The sequence below is a fragment of the Trachemys scripta genome, chromosome 2, assembly GCF_013100865.1.
Source record: "Trachemys scripta elegans isolate TJP31775 chromosome 2, CAS_Tse_1.0, whole genome shotgun sequence".
Taxonomy (NCBI): Eukaryota; Metazoa; Chordata; order Testudines; family Emydidae; genus Trachemys; species Trachemys scripta.
In genome coordinates, this window is record NC_048299.1 from 2,268,591 (window position 1) to 2,287,203 (window position 18,613).

Below are 18,613 nucleotides of genomic sequence, written 5' to 3' on the forward strand. Positions count from 1 at the left end.
GGGCCGTGAGGGGAACTGTCGCCCCACGTGGGGCTGTCATGGGGGACCGTGAGGGGAACTGTCGCCCCACGTGGGGGGGTGGGGTCGCTGGGGCCGTGAGGGGAACTGTCGCCCCGCGCGGGGCTGTCATGGGGGGCCGTGAGGGGAACTGTCACCCCACGTGGGACAGTCACGGAGGCTGCAGCAGCACAGCCCGCAGTTCGAGAGGGCGGGGCGAGAGAGAGGCGCATGCGTATTACATTCTGCAGGGTCAGCAGCACGAGCCGGCGCGCGGCTTCTGAACGGCCCTGCGGGTCCCTCGGCGGGCACCGTACGGGCTGTGGCGAAGGGAGCGGCGGAGCAGAAAGCCTGGAGCAGAATGTTCGCGGAGCTGAACGAGCTGCTGAACGCTTCCCCGGAGAGGCCCGAGCAGGTGAGGAGGGGCTCGGTCCTGGCTGCCGCCCGCCACTGTCCTGACGGGATGTGGGGGGCCCGATCGGGACTACGACTCCCAGAATGCACCGCTCGGTCACGGATGAGTAGCGCCTGCTGGGAGCTGTAGTCCCCTCTCTGCCCCTCCGCTCAGGGAGGAGTGGTGCATGCCGGGAGCTGTAGTCTGCCTGGGCCGTGCCGCTCGGGCTCTGCGGTTATAGCGCGGCCGCCCTGCCCGCTCGCGGAGCGTTGGATGCTGGGAACTGTAGTCTCCGCCAGACCTGCTGTGCCCACTCGGGCCAAAGGGGGGCGTGGCGCCTGGGTGGCACTAGCTGCCTTGAGGGGTCCCTGGGCGGGCTTGGCGGTGGCTGTGCCACCTCCCCAGGTCCCCTGGCCAGGCACTGCCGAGCCCCAGTCCCTGGAGGGGCCACTGGACCAATACTACAAGGGGTCTGACAGCCATCGTTTGTGGGGAATGGCCACGAATCCTCCAGCTGCCCTGGGAGCTGCTGCCTGTCAGGGTTGGCCCCTTTTCCTCACCCATCACTCGGTGGCTCCACTTTTCCCTCTGCCACCCATGGGGGTGCAGGGCTCCTCCAGCTCTGGGTGGCGGCCATCACTGGCTGCCACTCTGCGAACGTATACAGTTGGGGTGAGGGTTGGAGGGGCCCCATGCTCCTCCCAACTCCACCCATGGTGGATAACCTGGGACAGTGTTGTGGCCCACAGTTTGGGAACCCCTACCCCAGATGACTCTGACACCCCCTTGGTGCTGCTGGATGCCCCCCTTATCCCTGGTCTGCCCCATCCCTGAGGCTGTGGGTCCCCTGGTTGGCTGGATGACCCCCCCCTGTTTTGCTTCCCCTGGAACGCATGTCCCCCGCATGCCCCTTTGCCGCCCCATTCCCCTCTGCCTCCCCCATGTGTTTCCCTGTGACTGGAGGTCTGGTCTAAACATGCCCCTTGGAAAGGCAGAGCTCCCCTAGCCTGTGGCACAAGGTTCTCTGAGAGGGGCCGTGACCCATTTCCAAACCATGTTCTGAAGTGTCCCTAGCCTCTGTTTGCCAGAAGGCGGGAATGGGTGACAGGAGATGGATCACTTGACTATTACCTGGTCTGTTCATCCCCTCTGAAGGACCTGGCATTGGTCACTGTCAGAAGACAGAATACTGGGCTGGATGGACCATTGGTATGATACCATGGCACCTGCAAATCAACAGGCACTTTTATTAGTTCCTTACATTGAATCCCAGGCCTTAACAATCACAACTGCTTCCTAGCATACCAAGTGTAATTAACTGTTGCAGTACCCAAACATAGCAACAAACAATCCTGGTTTTCATCTTCAAAGAGTGGCCTCAAGGCATCCCTGATTCTTATTGCTCCACGTTGCGCCCCTCTAATAACCCTGGTATCTGGCTGCTCAAAATCAACAGCCAGGCGTTCTGCCTTGGCAGTCCACCCCTGAGTACACGGGTCACCCTTTCCTTCACAAATATTATGCAGCGTACAACACTTGGCTATAACCATGGGAATATTTTCCTTGTTCAGGTCTAACCTGCCATATAGGCATTGCCAGTGCACCTTTAGTCGGCCAAATGCACATTCAAGGGTCATTCTGCACCTACTCAGCCTGTTGTTGAACTGCTCCTTACTGCTATCTAGATTTCCTGTGTACGGCTTCATGAGCCATGGCATTAAGGGGTACGCTGGGTCTCCCAGGATCACTATGGGCATTTCAGCTTCCCCTACGGTGATCTTCTGGTCTGGAAAGAAAGTCCCTGCTTGCATCTTTCTATACAGGCCAGTGTTCCTAAAGATACGTGCATCATGCACCCTTCTGGACCACCCCGCATTAATGTCAGTGAAATGCTCACGGGGATCCACAAGCACTTGCAAAACCATGGAGAAGTACTCTTCTGATTGATGTACTTGGTTGCAAGATGGTCCGGTGCCAGAATCGGAATATGCATGCCATCTATTGCCTCTGCAGTTAGGGAAACCCATTTCTGCAAAGCTATCCACAATTTCACACACATTGCCAAGAGTCATGATCTTTCGCAGCAAGATGCGATTAATGGCCTTGCACACGTGCGTTAACACAGCCCCAATGGTCGACTTCCCCGCTCCCAACTGGTTCGCAACCGACCAGTAGCAGTCTGGAGTCACCAGCTTCCACACTGCGATAGCCATGCACATCTCCACCGAGAGGGCAGCTCTCATTCTGGTGTCCTTGCGCCGCAGGGCTGGGCACACAGTTCCAGGAAGGTGGCTTTCCGCATCTAACCGTTCTGCAGCCCCTGCTTGTCCTCCCAGACTTGCATAATGATGTGATCCCACCACTCTGTGCTAGCTTCCTGAGCCCAAGAGTGACATTCCACTCTGTTCAGCTCCTCCATGGATGCCAAAAGCAATCTAATGTTGCTGCTTTCCATGTCGGGACACCGCGTCAAGCAACTGTGACTGCTGTTGCCTTTGTAGCTTCAAGATTAACTCCACTGCCGCTCATGATGTGCTAGTGAGAGTTAGCAGAGCAATGGAGAGCATTGCGGGATACATTCCTGCAGATAGATGTGGCAGGGAAAGCAGAAAGCAAGGGACATTGAAAAATGCTAAAAACTGAAGACGGAAGCACATGGAATGCACACAGAAAGCAGTGCATCACAGGGCATTAAGCCTGGACCCATGATACGCCACAATCCCCTCCGCCTTCCCACAAGACCTAGCGGCAGAAGGGGGAGAGCTGCACTGTGGGATAGTTACCCGCAGTGCACTGCTCTCATTGGTGATGCAAGTGCTGCAAGTGTGAACACGCTATGCCTCCAGTGGAAGACAATGTGAAACACAACAGTGGTTTTCTTTAAGCGCTTTTTTTTATCAGCGATTAAGCTCTTGGCAAAAAAACTCTGCCATTGTATACATAGCCTAAGTGTTTGTTATTCGTGGGAAAAGACCTGTGGCATATTGCACAGCGTGCTGAAAGACAAGCTACGAAACCAGTTGTTTAATCTGAATTCTAATCCTGTTTTCCTTCATCATGGTAGTCGGAGGATTTATCTGGAACTGTTCTGGCCAAACTGTGGTGCATGTTGCTCCGTGTCTTCCCCCTGGTTAGCTCATTTCTACAGTTATGTTACTAGGGCATCATATTATAACATGGGAATGCTTATGCCATGTTAAAAGAGGATTTGATTTTGCCTGTGTAAATGGGACCATGCTATAGCCCTGTAACAGAACAGGGTCATTACATCATCATAAGATGGCTTGATTGCAACCACCTAGGCAAGACTGAACCAGGTAATAGTAGTCAGGGTACTGCCCTGCTCTAACACAAGTCTTGTCCACGCTGCACTTTCCCCCCTTGCTCCCTGTTCTCTTGCTTTCCTTGAGTGGGTCCTGTGGGAGGGTGATCCCTGCTCACCACTACCCCCCAGAGCTTGTAATTGGGCCCTGGCTGCCCCAACGCTTCACCTGAGTCATCTGAGTGACATCCAGCTGGTCCGCCTCCGAACTGCACCTGGAGAACATCTGTACAAGTTCATGCTTCATACCATCCACTGCCTTGCCCTCGTGTCCTGCCCTGACACCAGGTAACAGGACCTGCTGCCACCTGAGGAGGGCAAGGAACCCCAGTGAGTCAGTCTGTTCTCACTCTGGTTCCACACACCGCTGGGGGTATTAGTTGGCTGCTCTTACGTGGAGCCGTAAGCACGGGTGTGTAGCTGGCATGGTTCATAAACTCCCCTGACACCTGTCCCTTTTGCAGCAAGAGGGAGATCCTGGCAGCCATCTATATAGAGCTTGTCACGCTGCAGCCCTCTTCCAGCTCCTCCAAAGCCTTTTAATGAAGTTCGGTTTGCACCTCCCCATTTATGCACACCCCATCCAGAGCCCCACAAAATTGCAAGTCCTCTTTGTCAACCTCCTCCTGGTGCTGGCCAAAATGGGCATCCATTGTACCAGGAGGAGGAAACTGGACTGGGGTGTTGCTCTGCAACTGTGGGGTCTATTTTCGGTCCCTTATCTGTAGGGCCCTACCAAAGTCACGGTCCATTATGGTCAATTTCCCGGCCAGAGGATTTGAAAATTGGTAAATTTCATGTTTTCAGTTGTTTAAATCTGAAATTTCACGGTGTTGTAACCATGGGGGGGTCCCGACCCAAAAGGGGATTGTGTATGTGTGTGTGGGGGGTGTCGCACACCTGTTGTAGGGTGATCATGGGATTTCCACCCTCACTTCTGTGCTGCCTTCAGAGCTGGACTCTGAAGGCAGCAACCGCAGAGCTTCCTGCAGCCGCAGGAGGTTCCTGGAGGTAGAGGTGGGTCTGATCTCCCTCGTGCTGCTGGGAGCGTCCCAGCCAGGGGCTCCTAGCTGCTAGTTCTGGCCAGCTTGGGGGAACAAGTCTTGCTCTTCCTGTGCACGGCTGCTCTTGGGAACCTCTCCCGACTGCAGAAAGCTCCACACCCTCTGCCCCCCACTTGCTTCTTGCCCCCATCGCTCTGCAGCTGTAGCGGGAGTGGTCACTGGACAGGGTGTGCCCCCCCCTTCAAGATGCAATTATTGGCTTGTTTCAATAAGATAAAAGTCATGTGAACCTGACAGGATTTATCGATGGACACTTCACAGCAGCAAATAACACTCAGGGCTCAGCTCCCTGATTGGTAGATACGGGCATCTGAGACCGTTTTGTTGGGTAGTCATCTCAAACTTGTGAACCACAGCTTTAAATTAACAAAAACAAGGGAGGGGGGGAGTTCTGGTTTCAAATGTCATTAGTTGAATGTCAGCATGGAGCATCCAGCGACCATGTCTTTCTTCATTCCCTGTCTCTGTGCTGTGTTTAGACACGACTCTCTCTGCATCCACAGAGTTCGTTGGAAATGTCAGACAGCGCCGAGCTAGCCTTGCAAGATGGGGGATTCTGCCTTCCACTGGGTTCCAAAACTGTAGCACAGGTAGACTACAGTTCGCTTCTTTCGCAATATTTTTGTGAGCAGGCATCTCCAGCCTACAATTCTTATCAAAGCCAGGAATTGCATTAAGCGAGGTTAAATCCACCATCAGCAGGTGCATTTGTGCAGGGTCAAAAATACACACCGCTTTTAGGAACACGGCTGCAGGTTGTTGAAATTTTTGAGACATTTTTGCTACGTCGCTTGTCTCTTCCCCATAGCAGTAGTATTGTCTGAGTTTCTTTGCCATGCAAGAAAACACCTGCTGAGCACTGGCATTGAACTCAGCATTTCAGAGTGATTTTTCGTTTGACTGTGGTTCATCCCAGAACCACACATCCATTTCTTTGTTGTACGCTTGGTGGGTCGTGACATGTCGAGATTCAAACCAAGTGATTAAGTCCATGAGTCCTGTGGCATTTTTGGCAACAAACTGAACTTCTTCATTCAGCTGAGCATCATTTAGAAGGGTTGAGAGTTCTGTTAAAACTTGCGTTTTCGGTGTCAGCTCTTCAGAGACAAACTCTGAGCAGTACTTCAGGTGAGCTGCATGGTATTGTACAGCCCCAAACCAGGAATTCCAACAAGTCATTACTGGCTCTGGGGGAAGTGCAGTTTTTTGTTCCCCAATTTCAGTGTTTGCAATGTGCTGCCTGTATCGAAGTTTGCAGCTAGGGCAGTGTTTGAAGATCTTTTTAATGTAGCTGACCAGTTTATCAGCTTTACCAAACTCACATCTCTACAGCTCATTGACAAGAGAAATTATATGTGCCCATTTGGCCTTAGACCTTGGAGAACCGATTTGAAAGATTTCGTCATGTAAGTTGCATTGTCACTTATGAAAGCAGATACTTTGTCAAAGTTTGCACTGTACTTTGAAATGGTTTTAATTATCACTTGAGAAACTGTCGTGTAGTTAACAGCAGTCGGTGAGCACTATTGTTAGCTTTCCTGTCTGTACATCTTCGGCCTTGCCAGAAATAAAATCAAACAGAACATGCAGTACATGGTTGTCGTGTTCATCTGTGGACTCATCCGAAATAATTGCAAAAGACACACGAGTGAATTTGAGAATTTATCTCCTCAAAATGTGTAGCAAAAACCTTTGGAAGGTAGTTGTGTCGTAGCTTATTCGCACTTGGTAAGCAACCGGCATTTTGTACATTCCGTTGAATGAACTCATGCAGCTTTGGGTGATCAAGTTTTTCCAATGGTATATTAGCACTTGCAAATGTACGATGCCCCCTCCCCAGGCAGCTGCAAAGGGAGGGGAATAGCTCCGCACCCCCTTCTCCCCACTTGCTTCCTATCTGCAGCCGGGAGAGAGATCCAAGAGCAGCCCTGCAGGGAAAGAGCAAGTCCTGTCATGCCCCAGCCCTGCCCGGAGTAGCAGCTAGGAGCTGCTTGCTGGGGCGCTCTCAGCAGCACAGGGAAGATTGGACACAACTCCACAAGCTTCCTCCAGCTGCAGGAACCTCAGGCTGCTGCCCAGTCTGAGAGAGCGTCCTGCAGCAGGGGGAGGCACCCGGAGGTGGGTCTGGTCTCCCCCCACCCCCAGAGCAGTGTGCAGGGGAGGGACAAGTTCCGTTCCTTCCCTGCCCAGTTGGAGCTAGGAGCCCCCTTTGCTGGGGTTCTCCTAGGAACAAGGGGACATCGGATTTCACGGGGAAGGGCTTATTTCACGGTCCCTGACACACTTTTTATGCCATGAAGTTGGAAGGGCCCTACTTACCTGATCACGCCTCTAGGCAGAATACCTCTGGGCAGTGTCCACTATCTGGGGTTCTCTGCTCGGTGTCCTCCTCTGGATCCCTAATTTTCAACCTTTGACCTTATTCCTGTTCCTGTATTTATTTGTTGTCTCCTGCATTGAGTTGTGGCCTGGGTCCAATGGATCCTCCCACTCAGTTGAGGGGAAGGGCCTAGATCCGCTTGTCCCAGTAATGGCAATTTGTGCTACAGTTTCCCCTCTTTCCCCCGCAAAATTTTTTCACTACTGCTACCATCAGTGGTAGACTGGTATCTAGTGTTTCACCATCATGTTGTCTAGACCTGCTCTGAGCATAGGTAGACTACACACAGTGGTCAAAACTTCAGCAGCCACCTGCATCTTGCCTACGCTAATGTTCCTGCTATTGCTACTAACAGTGGAGTTGCACCAGCAGTAACAACAGCAGGAAATTCTGGAGGGCAGGAGTCTAGGATAGACTTAGCCACAGCGTCCAGACACTATACTTTTGTAGTGTAGATTGGGCCTACACTGATGAGGGTAACTCACTAGAACTCTGCTAGTGACAAACATGTTTATCCTGGGCCTGATGCCAGCATGAACAAGGTGTTAGTGTTCCAACTGAAATCAGCCTGTTACATCCGTCCTGGGCCAGAAGAACACCTTAAAATAAATCGCAGATAGAGCTGCAGTGTGTTTGAACCATATTTCTGTACCCTGCTACAGCTTTGGACTTGGCAGCGCTGTAGCACAATCTGGGAACACTTTCCACCATTTGGTCCTATTCATATTTCAAGACCAATCCATGCTGGGAGCCAATCCTAGCTCTCCTAACGTGGTAGAATTTATAGAGGTAGCTGGGACCTGAGTCTCTTCCCTGAATCTAGGGGTTTGGTGCTAGTTGTAAGGGACAAATCTACAGAGGCAGCTTGAGGACCAGTCTGTGACTCTTCCCTGTAACCAGTCACAAATAGCAGTGGAGACCCCCTCATAGCTGTGTGCCTCGGTCAACGTCGATTCTGCCGCCTTCGTAGCTGTGATGCGGGGACGGGGATCAGCATTTTAATTTTGCCACCTAGAATCATAGAAGATTAGGGTTGGAAGGGACCTCAGGACGTCATCTAGTCCAACCCCCTGCTCAAAGCAGGACCAACCCCAACTAAGTCATCCCAGCCAGGGCTTTGTCAAGCCGGGCCTTAAAAACCTCTAAGGATGGAGATTCCACCACCTCCCTAGGGAACCCATTCCAGTGCTTCACCACCCTCCTAGTGAAATAGTGTTTCCTAATATCCAACCTAGACCTCCCCCACTGCTACTTGAGACCATTGCTCCTTGTTCTATCATCTGCTCCCACTGAGAACAGCCGAGCTCCATCCTCTTTGGACCCCCCTTTCAGGTAGTTGAAGGCTGCTTTCAAATCCCCCCTCATCTCTCTCCTTTCTTGAAGGCTCTTTGCTCATTGTTTTCCAGGGGAAGCTCACATTGCTGCGCGACACCAAGACAGATGGCAGCTTCCTGGTGCACCACTTCCTCTCCTTTTATCTCAAAGGTATGTGAGAACGTGGAGCTCTGCAGAGAAGATGTGACTTGCATCGCTCTGGTAGAATCATCCAGCCGACACATGAACTATAGCCGATGGAATAGAGCTTGGTTTTAGGGAGACTGTGTCCTCTTATCATTTGAGCAGGACACTGGGAGTTGGACCTCTGCCTTTGGGCTTTCTCTGTGATCTTGGGCAAGTCACTTCATCTCTCTGTGGCTCAGCTTCACCATCTGCAAAATGCACAGCATACTTAGACGTAGGGATGTTGTGAAATTAAACAGCAACAGAGAATCCTGTGGCACCTTTAAGACTAACAGCTTTCGTGGGAGAATTCCCACTTCGTCAGACATGCATCTGATGAAGTGGGTATTCGAAAGCTTATGCTCCAATACATCTGTTAGTCTTGAAGGTGCCACAGGACTCTGTTGCTTTTTACAGATCCAGACTAACACGGCTACCTCTCTGATACGTGAAATTAAATGAATGTTGTAAAACGCTCTGGTTTGTTAGGTCTGGAAGTTGCTATATAACATAAGCTCAATCACTACCCACACATTTTGAAATGTAAAAGGAATATTATGTTACAAATATCAGCAAACTTTCTGGTACCCATGACTGCGTTTAAAAAAGAACAAACAAAAACCCAGCCCAAATGGCAAGTTGAGTAATAGTGTCTCTCCTGCTAATGACTCATCTGCTACAGCAGAGCAGGCCTGTCTAGTTGGATTGTTTTAAATACTATTGTGAGGAGTCCTGAACTTTTCCAAACCTCTCCTGGCAAAGCTGCAGTCCTGGATAAATCGGTTTGGATTGTGACATAATGTGACTCTCAGGAACCAGCCTTCCGAACCTGCATTGATGTTTAGCACATAGGTGCTGGTGCATCAAATTCTGTCCTCCGTTATGCCTGTGTATCCCTGTTGCACTCAGTGCAGTTGCAGGGGTGTCCCCGAGGGAAGAATTTTGCCAAATTTTCCCTTCATTTGTTTGAACTGAATGTAAAATATTGAGTGCTTTTGAAAGTGAAGGATGTACACAGCTGCATATTGACCTATGCACCGTGCAGGCTTTCCATCCTGGGTTTCTAATAGGCTTCAGTTCTGATCCTCAGCACTCCCTTATAATGTAGTTCTGTGCCCTGGCCCGGCTCTGCCAGTGCACTACATTCCTGAGCAGCAAACACCGTTTGCTGTCCTGGAATCCCTCACAGTATTCCATCCATGTGCCACAATCCTGTCCTCCCGTTAGTCCTGAGACCCACCCAGAGCTACTGTGCTTGGTCAGCTACTTTGGCAATGGGTACTATCGGAATATCCAGATAGAGAAACTCTGCCAATGAACCTCAGTCCAGCCTCCGCAACTCTGCCAGGGATCCTCAGTCCTGATTGGTAGCACATCCGTATGGTTTGAGTAGAATGTCACTGTATGGTTTGAGTAGAATGTCACTGGCTAGCAGAAACTGCCAGACTGCTTGGTGGCTTTCTGACATCATTGAACATTCACTGTAGGCTAAACTGACCCAACTGAACTCACTTTACTAAGCCACAGTCTCCAATGGGGAGAAGCAATCGCATCGAATTAATTCCGTGTGCCCCAAATCTCAAAGACCGTGTTTCTGATGGATACTGTGTGTTATGTTCCTCAAACACCCAGGGCCTTTATTTTCCAAAACCTGTATGTAACTTTCTTAAAAGAGACTTCTTTGTTGAAACTTCTCATTTATCATTATGTCCAAACTTGTGAATCTGTCAAGACAAGGACTAAACCATGTGCGTGCCCCATGATAGCCAAATGAAAGGGCCTTTTGATACTCCAAGAGATATTAATTCATCAGACAAGACCATGCAGGGCCGGCGCTTCCATTTAGGCAACCTAGGCAGTTGCCTAGGGCTCCAGGATTTGGGAGGGCAGCATTTTGCCGCCCTTGGTCCTTCCGCGCTCCGGGTCTTCGGTGGTAATTCTGTGGCGGGTCCTTCACTCGCTCCGGGACCCGCCGCCGAAGTGCCCCGAAAACCGGGAGCGCAGAAGGACACCCTCCCCCCCCCCCGCTGCAGAATTGATGACGATGACTGGGAGTGTGGAAGGACCCCCGCCAAGGGCGCCAAAAACCCTGGCGCCGCCCCTGAGACCATGTCTTGGTGTGGCCCATAGTCCTTATTTTAAAGACTCTCCAGCGGTAGAGAATGCTTGGGGCTCCCATGGCAGCAGGGAGGGGAGACATAAGTGGCTTTCTAATTTATGGGCTTTTTTTAAGCAACATTTTAATTTTTTTTAACTGAACAAAGTTTTCTTTAAATGGGGGAGCGATCATCTATTTAAAGGTTTAAAATAAACGTACATTAAATTTGAGCCAGCGACTCCATCGGGTGGTGAGAGTCTTCTCCCCTTGGGCTCTTTTTGATAGGTTTTTGGTTGTCTGACTCTTCTTCATTGCAAATGCCTTGATAGTGGGGAGCTTACAACACTGAAGGGATAACGTGTCTTGTCTTATTTCCCAGCTGGCTGTAAAGTCTGTTTTGTGGCCCTGCTCCAGTCCTTCAGTCACTATAACATCATAGCACAGAAGCTGGTAAGTCTCTTGGAATATGATCATAACTATCATTCATGCTTGAGTAGTGGGGTTAGGGTTTGTAGCCTTTGGAAGCTACTGCCACTTGAGAGCAATGCCATTTCTGTTCCATGAAGGTCTGATTCTGGTCACTAATTCGATCGTTAGCATGTGGCTCCTGCTCCAGGGTTAACTCTTTGATGGACATTGTTATCTTTTCTAAGCACCGTCATGTTGGGGAAGAGGAAGATTTAAATGTGCAGGGAGCCAGCAGACATTTCTCAGCGGAACGCTTTTGATTCAACTGGGACAGATTGAAAACATTGATTAATTCTGTTAAAAGTTTAGTAAGAGACTGTATCTAAGAACCAAAGTAAGCTTAGGTGTAAGTGGGTGCAGTTCCACCGACCGCAATGGGCGTTTAATACACTTACTCCCAGGTTCATTTTGGCCCTTAATGCTGGAATCTAAAGCATTTTTCAGGTCTGGCAGATTGTTACCAGCTTTCCAAGGTTAGGAATCCTTGAGAACTTTGATATTGGGTTCAGTGGTCCCCATATTTGTTATATGGCGAGGGGGACAGGGAACCAAATCCACATGTGGCCAATCTCCGCTTATGTATATCCCTGCAATGTGATGCAGCTGGGTTAGACCTAAGCTTAGGGCTGGCTGAGTGAATATGGCAGTGGAACGGAATGGATAACATAGTATTTTACCTACTCGGTGGTTTGTGCGTTGGGCCCAAAAGAAGGGAGAGCAGTGGCTGTGTATATGAGGTCTGTGGAGCATCTACTCGTGGCCGTGGGAGAGCTGGCTGGTTACGTGGGGCTAACTCTCCTCCTTGTTTCTGTCTGCTACATAATATTACAAGAAGCTAAAAATACATTAAATGCGGTTTAGGCAAGCCATGGGTGTAGTTGCCGCAGTGATGTTATGCAATTGCAAATGGGTGGGGAGATGGGACCATGAAACAATCTCTTTATTAAGGTGTAGTCCGTGCTATGAAAAAGGTTCAGAGTCCCTGAGGTGGAGCAATCAAAGTCACTGACATGCTCATGCAGAATGGGCTGGAAAGCCATTGTTATCGTAGAAAGATCAGTTCAACCATCATGTCCATCCCTGAGCAGCCAGTGCAGGGTTGCTCTCTGTAATGTGTGCTTCAGGCCTAGGTAACTCTAGTATGGGGTTTCTTCTTGGGGAAGCTTGGTTACACAGGTGATTGGGAGTGTGGGGGAGGAGCTCCAGAAATATCTGGAGAAACTGAACAATCTCAGAGAGATTCCAATTAAGAAATCCTTAACATTCATTCTAAACATCATCCTTTGCTGAACTTCATCCAGTTACTTGTAGGTAAACCTTGTACCACCCAAAGACATTCCTCTGCCTCTCTGGTGTTTACCCCCTGCCCATACTTGTGTGCAGTTACCCTGTTTCCCCCTTAGTCAGTGCTTAGCCAAACTGCATATATTTAGCTCTCTCGGTCTTCCTTCATAAATCTGAGTCTCTCCATCAACGTAATCATTTTTGTTACTCTTCTCTGAATTCCTTCCCTCGCCTCTGGCAGCATTAAACTAAACTAAATCTAGCCTGGTAGGTGCAGTTTCATTAGTGGTATAGCGAGGAACACTTGCTGCCTCACTGTGTGACATGATGCCTTTGTAGGCAATTCAAGATTTCATGGGCTTATTTGATTGCATTCTTCTTAGCGTATGCGCAACATGCTTCAGGTGACCAGGATTCATCACCGAGTTTAGTCTGCTGGTTGGCTCATTAGCTTCCCTGGCTTGGGCGGGGTACTGACTGGGAGTCCGAAATGAACGCTGATCTATGCCCCCTTTGATTGCGTTGAAAGTCCATATTTAGTTTTCTGTCTGCTGTCCCAAGGCTATGGATCTGTGTCTACACTGCTGTTAGCGGCATGAGTGCAGCGTGTGTAGACATACCCGAGCTAGCTTTCTTTCAGCTAGCCTGGTTGAATAACAGCAATAAAGCTGCGGCAGCAGGGAATGTACAAGCCCACTGTAGATGAGCGGACTCACCCCTGCTGCGCCTCCTGCTGGTGACTTCCGGGAATTAGCTCTTCCAGCATCCTGGAGCGCCCTCTGCAGGCCAGTGGTCTGCCTGTCCTCTGGCCCCCATGTCCCACCCTGGACCCTGGTGCCCTTTTACTTGGGGTGCTGCCCCCTGGCAGTACCCCAACAGTTCTGGGTCCCCCCCTCCCAGGGGAACCCCCACCCACTATCCCCACTTTGCCTCAGTCTTGGCTACTGCCCAGTCTCCATCTAGCCCCCGTTCACTGGGGCAGACTGCAGTGTATCAGCCACTCATTACAGGCAAAGGGGTTCGGACCTGCTGCCTCTGGGCTGCCCCCTGCAACCCAGTACCTAATAGCCTTACCAGGCCTGCAGCCTGGGGCTTTCCTAGGCCGGAGCTCCCCGGCTCCCTAGTGCTTTCCCCAGCCCTGCTCCACTCTAGGCACTTAGTTAAGCGTCCTGCAGCCAGGCCCTTCTCTCTCTGAATGCAGAGAGAGACTGTTCTGGGCCTCTGGCTCACAGCCTTTTTATACAGGCCAGCTGTGGCCTGATTGGGGCGTGGCCCAGCTGCAGCTGCTTCCTGATGAGCCCAGCTTAGCAGCTCCCAGCCACAACCTTCCCCCAGGGCTGTTTTAAGCCCTTCAGGGCAGGAACAGGGTAACCACCCCGCTACACCACCCAGAAGCCCGCCCACTTCCTGAACCCCAATATGTACACCACCCAGAATCCTGAGTATGAACTCAAGAGGCTAGCCCATGCTGTCATGGTTTCACTGCTAGCTAGCTAGCTCAAAGCTAGCTCTGGTATGTCTACATGTGCTGCACACACACGTCTGATTGCGGTGTAGACAGACCTTACGTTGTGATGTACCACATTGGTTCTAGGTGATTCTTGGTTTCTAACAATGAGTTAGAACACCTTACAATTTCAGAATAACATAATGGGATGAAGTGGCAATATTTTGTAATATTTTTATGAGGTTGTGCCTCTGTTTCTCCTATATGCTGAATTATTACGTAGTGAGAGTGGAAAAGGTCTGTTTGCTCTCAGGGCAGGCTAAGAGAGATAGGTGTGATTGTTGTCTAGCTGTCTGGGCCTTGGCCCCCTATCAGAGGAACATTTGAAAAGACAGTGGCAAATCCAATTGCCCGGCCATTGACATCAAGCAACCAAGGACCCAGAGGGATTTGGATTTCCCCACCTCTCTGCAGGGAGGCTGAGCAACATTCTCCACCTGGAGAACAAAGGACTGGGAAGGTGTGATGTTGGGGGGGCGGGGAATAAGAGCTGGGTGCTAGCAGGAGTCAGGGCTTTCACCTGGAGTATGACCAAGGAGGTCAGAGGGAGAGACAGTGCTGGAATAAAGGGGTTCACTATAGCTTGGCTGGGCTCTGGGCAGAGACCTCCCTTTGGCCCCGCCTGGCCCCCACACTTCCTTCCTCTGCTCCTTTTCTACTCTTGCAGTTAACTGGATACATAGCTCCTCAGATCTCCCCAGCCCAGGCTGCTCTAGTAATTAGTCACTCCTTCCCTCAGTCAGGCCTCCCCAGGGGAACTAATTGGATTTCCGTGACCAGAGTGCTGGTTCAGTTGCTGGCTCTCTGCACTCTGTCACAAGGGGGAAAAGATGCTTGTAAAGCTGAGGTGTTCTGTGCCGTGGCCAGTGGGTCGGGTTTGGTGCTTTATAAAGCAATTGCATTTTGCTTATTTCATTTATTTATGTATTTTGTATTCCCAGTGCACACAGGGGCCTTAGTCACAGACCAGGCCCCCTAGTGCTGGACACGGTACAAACAGATCAAAAAGAGGGTCCCTGTCCCAAGAGGCCTACAATCTAAGTATAAGGCAAGAGGCAAAAGTTAGTGCCCAATTATTCCCTTGTAATAGGAGATAAACAGGTGGAGAGCTCAGACCTAACATGAGTGGGATGAGTTTTCCTTGGTAACAAGTATCAGGGGGTAGCCATGTTAGTCTGTATCTACAAAAACAACAAGGAGTCTGGTGGCACCTTAAAGACTAACAGATTTATTTGGGCATAAGCTTTCGTGAGTAAAAACCTCACTTCTTCGGATCCGAAGAAGTGAGGTTTTTACTCACGAAAGCTTATGCCCAAATAAATCTGTTAGTCTTTAAGGTGCCACCAGACTCCTTGTTGTTTTTGTAGATACAGACTAACANGTTTCTAACATGATGCATTTTCCCCAAGGTAAACAGAGTTGCCAGCTTGGCTGCAAATCTCCCCGCTCCAGCTGCCTTGGCAGCGGTGAGAACTGCTCCCTGTCACAGCAGCCACAGAACCAGCAGAGTCCACCAGAAGCTGATTTGGGCTGAAGTGTGGAGATCTAGTTTGTAGGTGCTATTTACTTACTACAATCCTCCGAAGAATGTGTGAATGGGAGGAGAAAATAAAACCTCATCATCTTACCAAGGAAAAACAACAAAGAGTCTGGTGGCACCTAAAAGACTAACAGATTTATTTGGGCATAAGCTTTCGTGAGTAAAAACCTCACTTCTTCGGATCCGAAGAAGTGAGGTTTTTACTCACGAAAGCTTATGCCCAAATAAATCGGTTAGTCTTTAAGGTGCCACCAGACTCCTTGTTGTTTTTCCTTGGTAAGATGATGAGGTTTTATTTTCTCCTCCCATTCACACATTCTTCGGAGGATTGTAGTAAGTAAATAGCACCTACAAACTAGATCTCCACACTTCAGCCCAAATCAGCTTCTGGTGGACTCTGCTGGTTCTGTGGCTGCTGTGACAGGGAGCAGTTCTCACCGCTGCCAAGGCAGCTGGAGCGGGGAGATTTGCAGCCAAGCTGGCAACTCTGTTTACCTTGGGGAAAATGCATCATGTTAGAAACTGTGTTAATTAACATGATGTTAAACAGCACTTAGCAGCTATGGTAGACAGAGACAGTGCCCTAGGGATAACCATGTCCAGCCGTGAGCATCCTTGTTTACATTAAGGGGAATATCATGTTGGTTAATATGATTTCTGACCTGATGCAATTTCCCGGTGCAGACAAGGACTGTGTGTTTGTTATTAATAGGTGTTGCTGTCATCTCTCTCTCTCTCCTGGGAGACTCTGAAAAAGTGAGAGAACAATGAGGAGTAGTTGGAGCATGTGTGTGATGCAGATTGAAATGTTTTGTTCCTCACTGCTCTGAACAATGTTATTGTCCATAAAGGGATGGGCTGAAAGGAGCAATCCAGTTCTTCCCCGGGGAATTCCAAGAGACTGTTAAATCTATTGATCTGTCAGCTGACCTCCTGACTTTGGGCTCAGTGCTCTGAGTGAATCTTATATTATAACTTCAGGATTCTCTGTGTGGATGGTAGTCCTTGAATTCCTCGGAGGCTCTTTGACATTGAAGGTTGTGCCATAGGTTATTTAAACCCCACTAGATTTGCAATGACATCTTGGATCTGATGCAGAGGTTACATCAACTTCTGTCTAAATGAACACAGTGTCAGTCTTAATACAGGTGTTTCTTGGATGGATAGTTTCACTATTAGACTTGGGCCCTGTTTACAGTGGGGATTTTCCCCAATTACACTCGCGCAGACCCTACTGGAGGCAGGCTAAGCCGCAGTCTGCATGGATGCAGCTTACTCTGATTTCCCTCACCAGTACAAATCATAGCATGTACGGTGTGGGGTTTTGTTGCCTGTCTCTATTAGGGTTTTGCACCTCTGGCTGAAATCCCCAGTGTAGGCAAGGCCCTTTTGTTGGGGAGGAGCGATTATAAAAAGCAGTACCCTGTAATTCAGCACAGGATTATTAATTGTACTTAAGAATCAGGCCCTTCCTGAGCTCCTGTAGCCCGTATGTGAGTAGAGGCCCATTTAAGTGCAGATGAGTAAGGGCTGCAAATTGGACTCTAGCTCTATCTATTAACTTTTGATGATCTCAGTGTGATTTTTATATGTATAAATTATGTTAATTTTAACAAAAAGTGGAGCCTTTGGCCCACTGACACTAATATCTCCTAGCTACAATGTTCCCGGCACAGAGGAGCTGCTTACTAAAATGATAATCCTATTCTATTGAGCAGGATTTGGAAGTCCAAGGCATAATAATATAATTGCATTGTATACTTCTGAGGCTTCATTCCAAAGGATCTCAAAACACTTTAGAAAAGTAGTGATGGTTATTCATTTCTGTTTCTGCTGGAGGCTGCATTGTGCTAGGTTCTGGACGAAAAAATAAAAAAAGGCCCAGAAGAACTTAAAACCTAAAGGGATGGCTTTACTCGCTATGGAAATCACAGCTTTAGCACAGAGCAAGAAATTCTCTGCTGGTGTAAAGTTGGCACAGTGGCAAGTTACACCAGTGGAAAACTTGGCCCACAATCTCTTTTATTAGAGCCTTAGTGCAGAGATACTGTACTCTGAAGGGACTCTCCAGAGAGAGCCTGGTGAGGTTCCCTGTTTCTTGTCTCATTGACTCCAGAACAAAGTTTGCTCGATTTACAAGATAAAAGATGTTTAGTTTTCTTTTTTCTGAGTATCAGCACTGCCAAGCCAAAGCTGGGTTCCTAGCGCCTGCTCTGCTGGTGATGACCTTCCATCAGAACGCTTAACAGTTCCACTGCCATTGCACAAGTAACAGCAGAGACCTGCTCCCTCTCCTTGACTGGTATCAGCTTTTTACCAGAGAAAAAGGCGTGGAAACTTGTTCTGGTCATTTAAAGTCTGCAGACGAGATTCTGAATACATCCAGGGGAGCAGCATCATTGAAATCAGTATGGTTTTGTAAGCTCTTTGGGGGCAGGGATTGCGGTTTTTGTATATGACGTAGTACCTCACACAGTGAGACCATGGAGGGCCATTAAATAGCACATGCCGTTCTATTTTACCCAGATACCTCTATGTTGAGCCCAAAAATTTTAATTCTACTGAAGCGTTTCAGACCTCAGGAGACAGGCAGAGAACAGGAGAGATCAAGGTGCCACCAAGTGCCTGAGATCCCTGCAATGGGAGGGAATTGATTAGGTGTGATCTGCCCGGTTATCCCAGCTGGCAATCCTTGGCCCATGATGCAGAGGAAGGTGAAACCCCCCCCAAGGTCTCTGTGAATCTGAGCTGGGGGTAAATAGACAGATTTGGATTCGGGAAGGCATTGGTTTGACCCTGAACACGTGAGAATGACATGGCAGCCAGGCATCTAGACAGGATTCTCTGTACCTAATCAGAGCACTGGTCCACCCCGTCCAGTCTCCCATCTCCAGCTGTGGCCAATCTCTCATGCTTCTGAGGAAGGTGAAGAGAAACAAACCCAGAATACATCTGGCTAATTGTGCTTCAGGGAAAAAACGTCTTTCCTCATCCTCGCAGGATGAAGCCATGGTCTTTAAGCAGAGCTGCAAACATTATGAGCTTGTTAAGGGCAATGA

At 49.4% G+C, this 18,613-nt stretch overlaps 1 protein-coding gene across 1 annotated transcript in view; it reads left to right on the forward strand.

Annotated features, from left to right (window-relative positions):
- Positions 1-252: 252 nt before the first annotated feature.
- Positions 253-18,613, forward strand: part of ELP6 (elongator acetyltransferase complex subunit 6) — a 44,572-nt gene continuing 26,211 nt past the window's right edge. Inside the window, exons 1-3 of the mRNA XM_034759724.1 lie at positions 253-412; positions 8,564-8,642; positions 11,135-11,205. Coding sequence (XP_034615615.1) covers positions 359-412; positions 8,564-8,642; positions 11,135-11,205 — 204 coding nt within the window. The 5' untranslated portion in view covers positions 253-358. The remainder of the gene's footprint in view (positions 413-8,563; positions 8,643-11,134; positions 11,206-18,613) is intronic.